General features: G+C 41.3%; 2 protein-coding genes across 11 annotated transcripts in view; one reads left to right on the top strand and one right to left on the bottom strand.

Annotated features, from left to right (window-relative positions):
• tp53bp1 (tumor protein p53 binding protein, 1) overlaps positions 1-6,884 on the bottom strand; it is a 31,991-nt gene extending 25,107 nt beyond the window's left edge. For 9 of the 10 annotated variants that reach the window (XM_068578040.1, XM_068578117.1, XM_068578071.1 and 6 more), the window contains exon 1: positions 6,679-6,884. The gene's annotated coding sequence lies outside the window, so the exon portion shown is untranslated. The remainder of the gene's footprint in view (positions 1-6,678) is intronic. The other variant, XM_068578054.1, reaches the window with a different exon arrangement.
• A 2,222-nt stretch (positions 6,885-9,106) lies between these two features.
• The window catches only part of map1aa (microtubule-associated protein 1Aa), a 43,356-nt gene continuing 35,980 nt past the window's right edge, over positions 9,107-16,482 (top strand). The window contains exons 1-2 of the mRNA XM_068577930.1: positions 9,107-9,353; positions 10,359-10,460. Coding sequence (XP_068434031.1) covers positions 9,107-9,353; positions 10,359-10,460 — 349 coding nt within the window. The remainder of the gene's footprint in view (positions 9,354-10,358; positions 10,461-16,482) is intronic.

Here is a 16,482-nt window from a genome sequence, read left to right as displayed (position 1 = left end):
AGACTCAGTTTGACTACATGCTTTTTTAGAGATTTATTTCAACCTGCTGTACCTTCACTCCTCCTGCACACATCTAGCCAACAGATCCCATATTTTAATCATCGCTAAGGCAAATTTCAACAGAATATATATATATTTAGAAGGGCTGCACAGGTTTTTAGGAATACTGAATGTGCATCTGAGCCATTACACTCTATGACAAGTTAAGAGCAGTTTATCTTCATCCTTCAGTTTAAGTTGATCTCCTCTTCTATTCTAGAAAGTGTGATGTCACAATCAACGTTAATTTGTTGCAGTAAGTAAGGGGAGACACTACGGGTGAATATAGGGGAACATATTTAAATAATAAATTTCATCATGAAACATCTTGATTACTATAACAATTATGTTTTGTATTACAAATGTTCTGAGCATTGCAAATTATGCATTATCTTATCAAATAGGAGCTAATTTGCACACGTTTCCAGAACAGAAAAGTGAATTAGCTGTAGGTTCAAGATTCTTGTTTTATTTTGTTTATATTAGAGTCAAAAGGCTGTAACAGATAATATTTTACTCTTTCTGTCACTCCATAAATTGGACCAGACATAAAAAAAGAAAATCTATTTTCTTTTTTTTTTTTTTATTAATAAATGTTACATGAATAAGTTTAGAAATTCTGTGTGAACAAACCCCTCTGCATAAACCCTCGGAATATATGTAGGAATGAAAGAGTAAAGTTACTACAATTATTCCGACACTTCCACCTACACTAACTGCACTTTCTAGACTACTGTTTACTGTTTTGCTGTTTACTGTTTTTCTGTTTCCTTAATATCTTATTATTTATCTTTTTATATCTCGCTTTTTCATTAAAAAGAAGTACGAAGCGCAGAATCCGGCGTAAAATTCCCTATATGTGAACATGCTGATTCTGATTTTATGAATAAATCACATTTCCAATAGTCCAATTTCTTTTTTGCATGTCTTGTCTCCCGAACAGCAGACGAGCGCAGTTCAGATGAGATGAATTTTGTAAAGAGCTTTTACCACTGTGACACTCACAGGTTTTTGAAGATCAGCAGGTGGCCTTTCAAATATTAAACATAATTTTGACAGCCACAGTTGCCATGGTGACAACACATTTCCTACCGCATGCGTTCAAAGATCAGAGAGGGAAAGTATTGAAGCAGCGACTATTTGACTGATTGAGGCTGCAGGAAAAAACAGAGTGTGATGATCATAGAGAAACCCAATGTGCCCAACATAAAACATAAATCAGTAAAAGAAGAGTCAGTGAAATAATTAAACAAACATTAAGCATGTTGTAAACAAAGGGGATATAATTACTGTGCGTATCCCACATCTTAAGCTTCCGGTTAGGAAAGCTACTCCATAGGGCTTTTATTTTCAAAATAAACATGCCTCATCCTGAGTGGCCTGTGAACATCTAGTTGCTTTCTCTGGCTTTTATTTTTTTTTTAACACAAGTAGTTCCATCTGTAGTACCATAAAGTGAGAATTAAGGCTTTTATTGTATACTTATCCAAAGCTCCTGTCAGGATAGAGTTAGTCTATTGGGCTTTTATTTTGAAAACAAAACAGCAGGTACCTGTAGGGTATTTGGAAAGTGTTTCAATGTCTAAAAATGTAAGCGCCACGCTGTGTGCGCCGAAATTTTTAGACATTGAAACACTCCACATACCCTACAGGTACCTGCTCTTCTGGACTGAATTGAGGCATTTCATAAAAAAGAAAATAAACAAGATGGTTCGACGTTATACCCTAACATTAACTTTAGCTACTTTCCCCCCCAGAAGAAGCCCAAGCTTAATTATTTTTAGGTACACAATTCTCACACACTACAATTGCATTTACAGAACTAGCAGCTATATCCCTCTAGTATTTCCAGCTGCAACACTCTTTTAGAAATTATACATTTTTACATCATTTCTATTCCAATTACCCTTTTTGATTCTTGACCACCTTTGAGGCCAAAACATTAAACTCTTTTTTGTGATATCTTGTTGTGCTACTACCCAAAGACAGCAGCTTCCTGTTGTCAAGTGTGCCTGCTGCCTGACGCCGCTGTTTTGGGTGATTGACATCACACGCGACCTGGAGGTGTTAGTGCCAAAGCCAAAGTAGTGGCTTTTAAAAAAATAAATACTTATAGTTGTTACTCAAACCTGTCCAAAAACACTGTTTTATCAAAGCATCAACATGGGATAACTGTAGTTCAAAGACATGATCTTAAAAAATGTTTTTCCTTTAAATTAAAAAAAATTGAAAATGAATATTCGGGGCTAATTAAAAAACAATTTTAGCCAAAGGACGCTACTGACTGTAATTAATTCTTTTTGAAAATAAGTCATTTTATGTTTACAGAAGATAATTGTGTCTTAACAGACGGACAATTCAATTTTCAGTTTATTTTTTATAGCCCAAAATCACAAATAGAAGATCAACTTAAACTGAAGGATGAAGATAAACTGCTCTTAACTTGTCATTCAGTGTAATGGCCCAGATGCACATTCAGTATTCCTAAAAACCTGCGCAGCCCTTCTAAATATATATATTCTGTTAAAATTTGCCTTAGCGATGATTAAAATATGGGATCCGTTGGCCAGATGTGTGCAGGAGGTGAAGGTACAGCAGGTTGAAATAAATCTCTAAAAAAGCATGTAGTCAAACTGAGTCTCAGCTTAGGGGACTGATTGTAAAAGTTCAATTCAATTCAGTTTATTTTGTACAGCCCAAAATCACAAATACAAGATTTGCCTCGGAGAGCTTTTCAATCTGTACACATAACATCCCTGTCCCAGGACCTCACATCGGATCAGGAAAAACTCCCCCAAATAAAGGTAGTAAAAACCCTTTCACAGGGAAAAAGGGGAAGAAACCGGAGGAAGAGCAACAGAGGAGGATCCCTCTCCCAGAATGGACAGAAGCAATAGATGTCATCTGACCAGAATGAGCAACGTAACAGAGTTGCAGCATATTACATGAATATGACAAAAATATTCATATAATAAGTGGTAGGCATGGACCACGATCCAGATAGCCACAGTCCATCGTAGCATGCAGGACCAGTTCCAGACAGCCATGATCCTTGGGGGTGTGGGCGAGTAGGAGGGGCAGCTCCAGCTCCAGACTGCCACAATCCATGAAAACTTGAGGCAAGGATGTTCAGAGGCTCCCGGAAAGGGGTAGAGTTAGCAATGTGCATTGAAAGACAATAATTTATCCAGAAGGAGAGAAGAAAGGAGAAGGGAGAAGAAAAAGAAGAGGAGAGGAGGAGCTCAGTGTATCCTAAGATGCCCCCGGCAGTCTAGGCCTATAGCAGCATATCTAGGGGGGGGGGGGGGGGAGAGGGGGGGGATACCCTCGCGAATCAATAGAGGAGTTGTCTGACTCTCTGAAACCTCTGAAAGAAAGCTCCCTGGGTCAAAGATCGGGGTCTAACTATAAGCACTGTCAAAAAGGAAAGTTTTAAGTCTACTCTTAAATGATGTGATCGTGTCTGCCCCCCGGACTGAAAGTGGAAGCTTATTCCACAGAAGAGGAGCTTGATAACTGAAGACTCTAGCCCCCAACCTATTTTTTAAGACTCTGGGAACCACAAGTAACCCTGCATTCAATGAACGTAACTCTCGAGTGGGGTAGTTTGGCACTATAAGCTTATTAAGATATAATGGTGCATTACCAGTTAAGGCTTTATAGGTGAGGAGAAGGATTTTAAATATAATTCTAAATATTACAGGAAGCCAGTGGAGAGCAGCTAATACAGGACTAATATGATCTCTTTTTCTAGTCCTCGTTAGTACACGAGCTGCAGCATTTTGTATCAACTGGAGAGACCCAAGGGCCGTACCAGAGCAGCCTGATAATAAGGAGTTACAGTAATATAGTCTTGAAGTAACAAATGCATAGATTAACGTTTCTGCATCATTTTGAGATAGGATATGCTTGATTTTTTATATATTACGTACTTGAAAAAAGGAAATTCCGAAAGAAATGGTATATGTGGAATAAAGGACAAGTCCTGGTCAAATAAAACTCCAAGATTCCTTACGATGGTGGTGAATGCCAAAGCGATACCATCCAGATAAACTATATCATTAGATAATTGATTTCTGAGGTGTTCTGGGCCAAGTAAAATAACTTCGGTCTTATCTATTCGGTCTACCTAGTCCAGGAACTGCGTCTGGCTTACTACAACGGTAACGAGCCGTCATCCACCATGGAAATAACCACTAGTTCTGCTTTATACTTGTGTAAATTCCACATACGTCAGAACATCAAACTTCATCACGTCTGGGTTCATAATATCATCCGTAGTCCCACAACAGCGTCTGAATGACGGTCGCTATCAGCGCTATCACCGGCAGAAGTTTGATTCAACAACAGGACGGCGGTGACAAGCAAAACATCTTAACGCTGATTGGCTGACGCAAAAGATGTAAAGATCCTGGAAAGGGTTAATATTTGGTTATGTGTGGCCTTCTGGAAAACAATGAATGTTTACGTTTAGGCACCCCTGTGATCGTCACACTTTTTCTGTTACAAACTGACCCCGACCCCCCATCAAAGAAAAAATGATGTGGCTCTCACAGGAAAAAGTTTGGGGACCCCTGATCTCGTCTGTCCTCTACTCTTCCATCACCGTGTGGTTTGGATCGGCCACAAAACAAGACAGAGTCAGACTGCAACGGATTGCCAGGTCTGCAGAGAGAACTATTGGCTCCATCCTGGACTTGTACACTTCCAGAGTCCGGAAGCAGGCTGGAAAGATCACTGCAGACCCCTCACATCCTGGAGACAACCTGTTCTAACTCCAATTTATCTTTTAATATCTAGCTCTTGCATTGAAAAGAAGTATGAAACGCAGAATCCGGCATCAAATTCCATGTATGTGAAAATGTACATGGATAAAGCTGATTCTGATTCTGAGAGAGAGAATATCAAATACAGCAGTTTAATCACTTTACCGCTGTGTTCAGCTACAGCAACATAATGTTCGTAGTTTGCCAGCCGGTTTAACAGATTATTGAAAATATTTAGTTATGCTAATGATATTTACATGATCTGCATTCGTTGGTCATGATCGTTTGTTCTCGTGAACGGCCAGATGAAACCTCACTTTAAATGTTGTCGCCGCAAGGGATTGTGGGTAGGCATTATCTCCTTTCCTTTCGTTAAGGCAGTTCCAGTAGTTCCTATGCTAAAGTAGCTAAGGTAGGAGCATGAAGCACCTTTCCTTTGGCCACTTTGGTACTTCTGGGTCATTTCATTCACTTAAATAGGTTCCTAACCAAAAAGGATTATTCGACTGCAGCCTTAGTCTGCCTGTTAATTAAACAATGAGAGTTGTGACTTTCATTTTGAAAAACAAAAAACAAGCTTTATCCTGAGCCTCCTACTCTATGAGGCTTTTATTTTGAAAGGTATTCAAACCTTATCCTGATTTCCCAGGGATTTTTTTGTTGTTGTGATTTTCGTGAAAAAGTCTTGGTGAATTACAAAATTCCATTTCCCATCACTTTATGGTATACAGTACTTTATTTTTGATCTTGTAGCTTTAGCAAAACCGGAAGATATTGGTACATACACACAATTTTTACACACACACACACACACACACACACACACACACACACACACACACACACACACACACACACACACACACTGTCCATTGGCCTATAAGACAACAGGAAGTCTTTAGCTATAAATGTACGAAGCACTTCAGAGGTCCACAGTAAATAAAATCACATCTTTCCAGGTCGAGATCTCATTCTGGGTAGGACACAACTAAGCCATCAGAGGTCTGGTTGGGGGTTGTAGTCAGTCAGCAGGTCAATATTATACTGGAAAGCTGAAGTCTTGAGCTAATTATACGATATTTTAAATGTAACTCTCTGTCATATGGGAAGCCAATGAAGGCATTTAAGGAGGTGATGCTTGCTTGTACCACGAAGAAAGCATCATCACGTTATCCCCACACAAACAGGATGAGGTCATTTTAATTCCCTCTAGGAACGGACTGTAACTTCCTATCACTGATTCTTCAGAGGGTGAAATTGCAATTTTCCCGCTGGGATCCTACAGAATCCCAAAATATGCGGAGCATAATCTGTGTTTCCCTGCTCGACTCCATCAGTTGAAGCTGGAGGTGTCTAAATGCTGCCAGACAGCAGCGGCCGCGCGGCTTGCTCTCATCAGCGTTTACAGGGAAGTAGCAGCAGCATTAGGTAGGTGGACACATCCTGTATGGCAACCGTGCAACACTGACTGCTGCAGCTCACGTCCTTTCTATCATCACAGACACACACAAAGCGATCAGGAAATGTATCATTCCCAGCACCCAGCAATCCCCCCCCCCCCCCCCGCCCCTTTCCCCTCCGGTCTGGATGCAAGTGGGCATCAGCTTCGTGCAGCCAACCGTAACCGTAACAGGCACCGCAAAGTTGAGCGTCACATCGTCATTCCTGCAGGTCAGGCTGGCAGCCACGTTGAGGACGAAGAAGAAGGAAAAAAAAATGCGCAGCCACTACCCCCCCCCCCCCCCCCACCCATCCCAAAAAAAAAATCTAAGATCTAAGCATCCTCTGCTAGTGCTGACAGATCACACACCGCGTCCTTCATCATGCTATTTATATATCGCAATGTCAAAAATAAAATGTATCACAGTATTACCTTACAGAGATCTATGTATTAGCTCCAGGTGTTTTATTTCATCCAATTTCTTCCACCGTCCCGCTGTTTGCGATGATAACGCGTCCGACATCGCTCAGTCCTCCCGTCTCTGTTTTGCTGGGGAGTCAGGGTGTGGAATACAACACGCATGGCACGTAAAGATGCAAAGGAATTTTTTTTAAACGTAGATGCCATTTCCTCCTCTGGAGCCCCCCCCCTCCCCACCCGCACACACACACACACACACACACACACACACACACACACACACACACACACACGCTCGCGCGCACACGGTTGCCACGTGCATGATGATCACGTTAATTTAGACACTAGAAATTACGCATTAAATGTAATATTAAATGTAATTCATGGTTAAATGTAACTTTGCATATGAATAGCTCATAACAGTACATGAGTAAATGTAAAATAAATGAATCAAGACATGATGTATTTTGTTATGTATACTTGCTTGAAAGTACACGTGCAGTTTGTAAAATTCAACAAAATAAAGTTCTTTTTAAAATTTCTTTTATACTAGTTTATGATACATCATGTTACAATATGCACACATATATTGAAATAAATGGACAATAAAGTGCCACATATTTAATGCATTAATCTATTTTTATCTTTTGATATTGTCACTTTTAATGATTTTCTTACCCTCATTTCCTTTGTCTTTGTATCATTGTCTCCCTTCATATAAGTACATATATACTTGACAAAACATTATCTTTAAATTATAATCAACATTTAATCAACATTTCGAAAGGAATTTAATGCTTTAGCTCCTTAAAATGACTAAAATTATTTATCAGTAATTTTGTTTGTTGGTTGCAGAACACTGGGGTATTTACAAATAAAATATAAAAATTCAACCATGTGCTCTTGTAGCTCCCTTTTCTCCCAGCAGAGGCCAGTAGACACTCTGGAGTGTCTGAGAATTGAGTGCTGACTCACTTCCCGGTAAAGCCTCGGCTGCGGTCGAATAGTCAAATAATCACTTCCTAACGTCAAATCCTAAGCACTTTTCCTTGACCTCTGTGGAAACATCACGGGGTCAAGGAAAGATGGGAAGAAGAATTCATGAGGAGTTAGGAAAAGACATCTTTATATATATATATATATATATATATATATATATATATATATATATATATATATATATATATATATATATATATATATATATATATATATATCCCATCTCCTTCCCAATATATGTATATATATTAAAATCTTTAAGCTTTTTGCATTCCAACGCATTTTCTGCAGGAAATGCTCTCTCTAGTTTTCATTTGTTGTTCAATTTTGAGAATTTGGTCTATTTTACAACACAATGAAACATACAATTTCAGAAAGCTTGTAAGAAAAATAATAATAATCTCAATGTCAGTAATGAAGTGGTGAAGTTTCATGGTGATATCTTTCAATGTAACGTAACATCTTTAAAGGCCGTTTTCTCTTGATGAGTTTGTTCTCAGACTTTGATCCAGAAATCTCTACTCCAGCTGCTCTTTCATCACTAATCTATACTATATTTCTCATTGAGCTCGATGGTGCAAAAGGTGTTTGGAGAAAGATATGTCAGACTTTTACTACAGATGCTACACATAATATATATTATATTAGCTAGTTGCATTGATTTATGGCTGAACTTTGGTCTTCTCATGGGTTTTGGTGACTACAAGATAGAGAATATCTCCATTGAAAAATATAATAATGCTTATAATATGTTATGTGTTGTCAGAATAAGCTCATTCAAATGTCCTATGTAGCCTAAAAAATTGTTGTTTTCTTCTCTCTCTCTCTCTCTCTCTCTCTCTCTCTCTCTCTCTCTCTCTCTCTCTCTCTCTCTCTCTCTCTCTCTCTCTCTGCCGACTGTGAGCTTTTGTTGTCAGCGTTGCTCTCTGCGCAGTTAAAGCCTTTTTTTTTGCTCACGATGGGAACAAAAGAGGTGCCAGTTTTGGTAACCAAAGCACATTTGCCTGGTATCTGCAGTGACATGGATATAAATAGAACCTTTGAGTGCTACAAACATCTTATTTTCAGCCCCCTTTTGTCTGGACTTCAATAAAAGAAATAAGAGCAACAGGACATGTGCTGTAAGTGGCATTGATTTCACCCAATAACTCCAAATGATCGTGTTAAAACCCTCACTGTCGTGTAATGAACGTTCCTTTTTTACACATTTGAGTGGTGACCTTTGGGTCATTTTTTTCAAACACTGTCTTTTGGAAATTGAGTTTTTGGTCTATAAATGTTCATCTTTCACTGACAGCATCTGGAAATATGATGTTCCTTTTTTTCCCCTTCGTCCAATTGTGATGCCGTGACATCAGATAGCCACATAACCTGCTCTCCAATCACAGAGCACACCACCAAATAGCCACGCCCAAACCACCCCAGCTCATCCTGCACCGTCATGGTGCTTACTCCAGATGCAGTTGTCATGGAGATGGAAAAGCTCTCTGCCAGTGGCACTGTTACCATGGAAATCCCTGTGGCAGCATCAGCAGCCTCTGTGGCGCGAGCTGTGCCGGAGGAGAGCGTTCAGCACCACGGACAGTACCCCACCGCGCTCCAACACCGCAACCACCGCATGCTGATCGCGATCGGAGAAATTTCCACCAGCCATCACCTCGACGCCGCCAAGGAACAGATCACTCAAGGTGAGGCAACAGAGGGTGGAGGACATCTTGGTGTTAAATGTCAAATTGCTAAATGTATAAAAATGTTTTGAAGCAGAAAAGTCATAAAATATTCGTAAAATGTGACAAATTAAAGAGTGAAACACTACATCATATTTCCTAAACTTGTCAAGTTAAAATTGCAATATTTGACTTTGAAATGTAGCAATAGCTAAAGTTAAGTGCATGTACTTAAACTTGAGTAAATGTACTTCCCACTGTTATTGTCCAAATATTATATCTTCAATGAACTTTCCTCAATGAAAAAACATACAAAATCTCACTCAAATTACTTACGTTTCACTTCATTTAAAGGGCGACATATTACATACAAACTGAAGTCAGAGAACCAAGTCAGTTTTTTGTGGACTAGCTAAATCAGAAGACATGTGATTCAACAAGCCAATTAGATGTTGTTAGATACCGCCCACCCTGTGAGCACGGCGAGGGCGTGGGGGGTACGTGGGGGGTACGGCAGCTCTGAAGCAGGCGGCCGGAGCGGGCGCCACCCCAAGCCTTTCCAAGCCGACCTAACGCCGATGACAGCAGCGCTACTTTGCCGCAGCACTGCACCTTGGCACGGGGAGAGTCCACGGGAAGCAACAACAGTTACATTTTAAAATGGATATAACTTTGTGGTTCTGTTTAGGCCACCAGAGAAGGTTTAGAAAGCCCTCACGGCCCGAACTACGTTTGCAAAGTTTAACATATGTTTCTTACGAGCCAATCAGAGCAGGCTGGGCTTTTTTATCAGTAAAGACACTCTTAAAGAGACAGGTGCTAAAACGGAGAGATTCAGAATACAGGTTTATTCAGACAGACAGAACAAGAAAAATGAAGTTCTGCTTGAGCATTAAAGCAAGTCGATGTTTTCTATTAAAAAAAACGAGCCCCTTTAATTATTATACAATTTAATGAAGATTATTCACTTTTTTGTTTGTAGGAATGTTACTCCCTCCATATTCCTCCGGTTCTGTTCTTTGACAGGTTTACGTTCCTGGAACATCGATCTGGCGGTTTGTGACCTGAACAAGGAGCTGCAGCTGTTCAAGACCAGACACACCGCGCAGTTTTCTTCACAGGTCAAAGGTCAGCCTGAGTTTTGAAGCATATACAGTTATTGTAATTTGCAGCATGTACAACTTGTGTCCATGAGCGGTTATCTTTTTTTGTTGCTGCTGTGGCTTGGTGACAATAACTGCCAGCTCTGGTGTGCTGTGATGGTATCATAGTCTAGCTGGAGGAATGTAATGTGTTGCCACCTTCCTTATCATCTTTGCGTTCATGTCTGCTCCCATGCAGAGAGTCTGCAGATGTGCGACAGCAGATACAAGTTTATAAACATCACATCCTTTTTCTTTCTCAGCGTCTCTTCTCACTCTCTCTATCTCTTTCTCCACACATCCATGAGGTGGTTCCGAGGGATGCTGGAGACAATGCAGTCGGTATTGATCAGTAGGCTCTCCAGTATGCAGACTGCATGTCAGAGTGGTAATCAATACAGGAACACAAGCTGCTGGGGGAATATTCACCCCGGGTGAATGGAGACAGTCTTAATGTGGATCTGTCCGGGATGTTACGGATGGGAATTTGACTGCCCTCAGGTTACTGTAGTAATATTACAAAGGAATTGTGTCGCTCGCATCACATTTTTTCTACTATTCAGCATTTACTGTAGCTTGGTGGGGGTCTAACAAACAGAAGAGAAGATCCATTGGCTCAATAAATAGAACTGAGTTTTTACTGAGGAAATGTATTTTTTAAAAGCAATTAGATCTCGGTGCACATTCATTCTTCCTCCCACACGATTCTATATGGTGTGATACGAAGAGCGGAAACACGCACTGTTTGTTGACATCAGTTCCTCGTGCACGTTTGTAACCTACAAGAACTACAAGTAACAAACAATGTGGATGGAAATTTATTTTAAAGGTCTAGTCCAGTGATTTAGTGTTTTCTTAAAGTTAAGAAACAGATTTAAAAAAGAATGCTCAAAATGGAATTAACAGATGCTGAGATATCTTCATTTATCGTCCAGACGTCTGTCTCACGAAGCTGGATTTCGGTTGAGCGAGGTTACTTCTAGATTAACTCTGCGTTTTAAGTCTCAGGAAGCTGGTTTACTTCTTAGCGGGGTACGTTTCACCCGGTAACTTACGCTGAACGCCTAATCTGCCCTGGAGCAGGTCAAGTTACCGGATAAGATCTCAGCGGAGATAAAAAGATAAAAGACGCCTACTGGCCAATCTTTGTCTTGGAAATATGGCCTGCCTATTTCTACAGAATCCCGTTGAGGAAGGCACACGAATAGTAAGAGAAGCTCCGCAGACAGATCCAGAGATCCTGTAGGAAACGTCACTTGACCTTTTTTTTTTTATCATTTCCTTGTCTGATAATGGGTGCAGCAGGTCGCGGGGTGCGCTGGGCTCAAAAGGATTCATATGTTCATTAAGAGGGCATATTTGAATTTCTAAGCACAACACAGTTGGAAACGAAACCTTTCATTTTAGCTCAAATGTCAAATTTGCCATTTTGTGGCTAGCAATTCTGGTTTTATTTCACGCTTTTGGATCGACCTGGCTCTAAATGATTTCACATTATGTCATCATCTCACCGACACACCTGTGAATCAATGCTTCTTAACTGGAACGTTCAACAGTTTTATCATTTGTCAAAGCCGTGAGCATCGATGTTTTGACTGCATTTAGCATTCTTGGCCGCGACTGCACTATTAATTCAACATGCTCCATTAATCACCCCCCTTTTCTGTTAAATAACAATTATTGCCATTGTTGTCGGTCGTTTCTTTTGTCTCACCTCGACCACACATTAATCCTCTTTCTCTGTTGCTTGAGCCTCCTCCCCTCTCCTTTAGTTAGCACACTCTTTTCATTTTCAGCTTCTCTTTCTCTCATGTCCGTGTCCTGCTGTATTTGTCTCCCTCCTGATGTGATGAGTTCACTGTCGCACAGTTACACTGGCTCAGCGCTGCTGGAGATGGCTGGCGGAGCAACATTGTTCTCACTGCACACTCGGTGTAATATTCCCTCGAGACATGCAGATAGTAGAAGTGTTATATATATATATATATATATATATATATATATATATATATATATATATATATATATATATATATATATATACTGCAAGACTCAGGCAGCTTCGTCGGGCCAAAGAGGAGGCTTACAGTGGTGGGGACAGGATTCTGTACAACCAGGTCAGGAACACACTGACGAGGGAGATCAGAGTAGCTAAGAAGAGCTACACTGAAAAGCTGGAAAAAAAGTTTTCAGCCAATGACCCCTCGTCAGTTTGGAGAGGCCGAGAAGTACTTACCAACTACAAGAGACCATCCCCCCCACTGAGGACAATCACAGACCTCAATGGGTTCTACTGCAGGTTTGATAAGCCCATTTCCACCCCGCCCAACTACCCCATCATCAAACAACCACCTTCACCACCTCCACTCTCTGCCTCCTCCTCACCTCTCCCACCCAACCCCCCACTGGCACTGAGGATCTGCGAAGAGGATGTGAGTCGGTTCTTCCACAGACGGGGAAGATCAGGAAGGCTCCGGGCCCAGACGGCCTGTCCCCCTCCTGCCTGAAAGTCTGTGCTGACCAGCTGACCCCCATCTTCCAGCTGATCTTCAATCGTTTACTGGAGCTGTGTGAAGTGCCCTCTGCTTTAAGCGCTCCTTGATCATCCCGGTCCCTAAGAAATCCTCCATCACAGGATTAAATGACTACAGACCCGTCGCCCTGACGTCTGTGGTCATGAAATTCTTTGAGAGACTGGTGTTGAACCATTTGAAGGACATCACAGGGCCCCTGCTGGACCCCTTGCAGTTTGCTTACCGAGCAAACAGGTCAGTGGATGATGCAATAAATATGAGACTTCACCATATGCTGCAAAACCTCGACTCCTCAGGGACATACACAAGGGTTCTGTTTGTGGACTTCAGCTCTGCATTCAACACCATCATCCCGGAGGCACTGCATCCCATCTCACTGTACCAGCCCCCACCTGTCAGTGGGTAACAAACTTCCTGACAGACCGGACGCAGCAGGTCAAGCTGGGAAAAATCACATTTAGCACCCTGACAATAAGGACTGGCGCCCCACAGGGATGTGTGCTCTCACCACTGCTTTTCTCCCTTTATACGAACGACTGCACCTCTGGGGACCCGTCTGTTAAACTCCTGAAGTTCGCAGACGACACAACGGTCAGTGGCCTCATCAGGAACGGTGACGAGTCTGCGTACTGACGGGAGGTTGAACAGCTGGTCTTCTGTTGTGGTCAGAACCACCTGGAGCTGAACAAGTCCAAGACTGTGGAGATGACAGTGGAGTTTAGGAGGAGCCCCCCAACAACACCCCCCTCGCCATACACAACGGCACTGTTTCTGCGGTGGAGTCCTTCAGGTTTCTCAGATCCACAATCTCTTGGGACCTGAAGTGGGCCTCTAACATCAACACCATCCGTAAGAAGGCCCAGCAGAAGCTTCCTGCGCCAGCTCAAGAAATACAACCTGCCTCAGGAGTTACTCATCCTGTTTTACTCTGCCATCATCCAGTATGTCCTCTGCTCTTCCATCACCGTGTGGTTTGGATCGGCCACCAAACAAGACAGAGCCAGACTGCAACGGATCATCAGGTCTGCAGAGAGAACTATTGGTTCCAGCCTGCCCTCCATCCTGGACTTGTACACATCCAGAGTCAGGAAGCGGGCTGGATAGATCACTGCACGGCAGCAGTGACACACCCTCACTGCCACTTCGTACATAGACCTTATTTTGAGGCTTAGAGGCTTATAATGACCTGTTGGTCACACAGAAATAAGAAGTAAGTATAAGGCGTTAAATCCGATGACTCACCTGCTGCATGCAAATGTGAGATTTTCAATAATCTGATCATTTCAGTGCTAATAAGTGCACAAATTGCTTTATTGATTGAAGTCCCTCCTGGTCTTTGATTGCTGTTCACTCTGCCTCACCGCTCACACAGACTGAAATCTTATCCATACGTTTCTTGGTAAACCAAAATCTCTGAGGGGGAACACAGAGATGCAGGCGTCACATCGATATCCAGAGATGTGAAGTAAAACATGGCGATTCCCTCAGGATCACCGACAGACTGCAGACACACGCTTGCGCACAAACACACACACAATATGGGATTGTATTTCAGTAATGTGCAGGGTTTGTCTAGACAGTCTGCAGATGCTGCAGACAAGCAGAGAGAATATCAACCTGTCCGCATTTTCACATTGATGTAAGAGATTATCCATGAGTTGCAGTGTTCCGGAAAGTTGCATTATAATGTATCATGGACTTCACTCAGCAAAGTTTTCCTTTAAAAAAAAAAAGAAACAAAAAAACCAACAAAAGTACATGTTTAAAGAAAACACAGGTATTTTTCAGTTTTGCAGAAATTCGGTCATAAACAAAAGTATTGGACATGAAAAGGTACTATAATTCTTCCTCAGGGGAACATGAAGGGCCAAACAAAATATTATGGCAAGCTATTTGATAGTTGTTGCGACGTTGCGATAGTTGTTGTGACAGAGGAAAAGTCGGGGATCATCAAAATCAGTAGGACTCTGGGGACAATGTAATTCTGAATCAGATTTCCGTTCAACGGTTGTCGAGATATTTCCGTCTGCACTAAAAGAGGTGGATCAACTCACATTACAGTGCAGCTGGCAATTTGTGCATTTTGTGATTTTTACAAAGACACAAGAACAAAGAAAACATGTCTTTATGCAGAAAAAAATATTTAAAAAAGGCTGAAAAAGAGACATTGAGCGCTTATGAACTTTAAGGCCGTAAAAAAAAGATACTGCATGAACCCCGTTGACAGTGAGCAGTTCCAAAAGGCCGCGTTGCCCGAGGCTCAGACTTCAAACATGCTGACGTCAAAAAACAGCTTCAACCAAAATGGCAGCAAAATGAAACCAAAACTCTCTGTCTAGGTTTCTTTTATTTGAAGTGGAGAGGCCGGTGTTGTTCTCTCACATTATACAAACAAATATGATGAAAACCAACGATGTGTTAATGCGTCTTTCAGTACTTTCTGACTTCTGGCTCTGAGCTCCAAGCACATTGGTTACTACTTGGGACATGTATCCTTAAAGAAAAGTCACAATTATATGGTTTCTTTTTTTTCAAAACGGCTAAGCCTCATCTTAAAACAGCTGGTCACTGTTCTTAACAGACATTATTCAAACAGGATTAAATAGAGCATTTGAAGGGTAATATTTTCAGCGGCGGATTAATCCACATCTAGTGCGTTATTTGTGCCAGCAGGACAGTGCGTGTGAGGGATTAGGTAAAAAAAAAAAAGTGTGTGTGTGTTCGTGGTGATGAAAGATGTTTTAATGGAGTTCTGTGCCTCAGACAAAGAAGAGATATCAGCATTTGATAAAACACATAAAAATTGTTAGGGGATTCTGGTCTTTTTTAATTGGCATTGGGTTTATTGACACTAAGAAAAATAATAACAGTAGCATAGAAAAAACACCAGCCTCATCCTGAAAAGTGAGAAGACAATAAAGGATCTAAAGATTTTAGGATTTGCAGTGCTGCGTTCTTTAGGCTGTGCTTTTCTGATTACATTGAGAAGGTTCTTATTGACATTAGTTTCAGACAATCAATATATTTGCAGCAGAAGGCAGGAGGAGGGGGGAGGGGTGTAATTGTGTAAACTGTGGACGTAAAGGCGCCACAAGGATCCGTGTGAGCCTCTGAGTGGTGTGTGTAGTGCTGGCAGTTCAATCTGGTGGAGTATGAGACAGCTTGCTGACATGCAACAGTGTCATTGGAAAATTGATCAGATCTTGGCTGTAAAAAAAAAGATGTGGGTGAAACCTTCGAATCAAAGGTAAATCGAAGGTCAGTCCTTTTGATCTGTTCTCCAGTGTCTGCCTTCCTTCCCACTAGTTACACCTCTGATTCTTATTTGTTTATCTCAGGATAACCTCTCACAGCCCTACAAGCTGTTTGCAAGCCTGTCTGCATGTAACACAGAGGCTGCTCCTAGTCTGTCAGTGTGTTTACATGATGGTATCAATTCGAATTTTGCTTTAGTCAGACTATGCTATATTTCGG

This window comes from Clinocottus analis, unplaced genomic scaffold, assembly GCF_023055335.1.
Source record: "Clinocottus analis isolate CAN_PGR_092001 unplaced genomic scaffold, fCliAna1.0.p SCAF_1, whole genome shotgun sequence".
NCBI classification, from domain to species: Eukaryota; Metazoa; Chordata; class Actinopteri; order Perciformes; family Cottidae; genus Clinocottus; species Clinocottus analis.
Note: the sequence above shows the minus strand (reverse complement) of the source record. Positions and strands in the feature narration are given on the sequence as shown.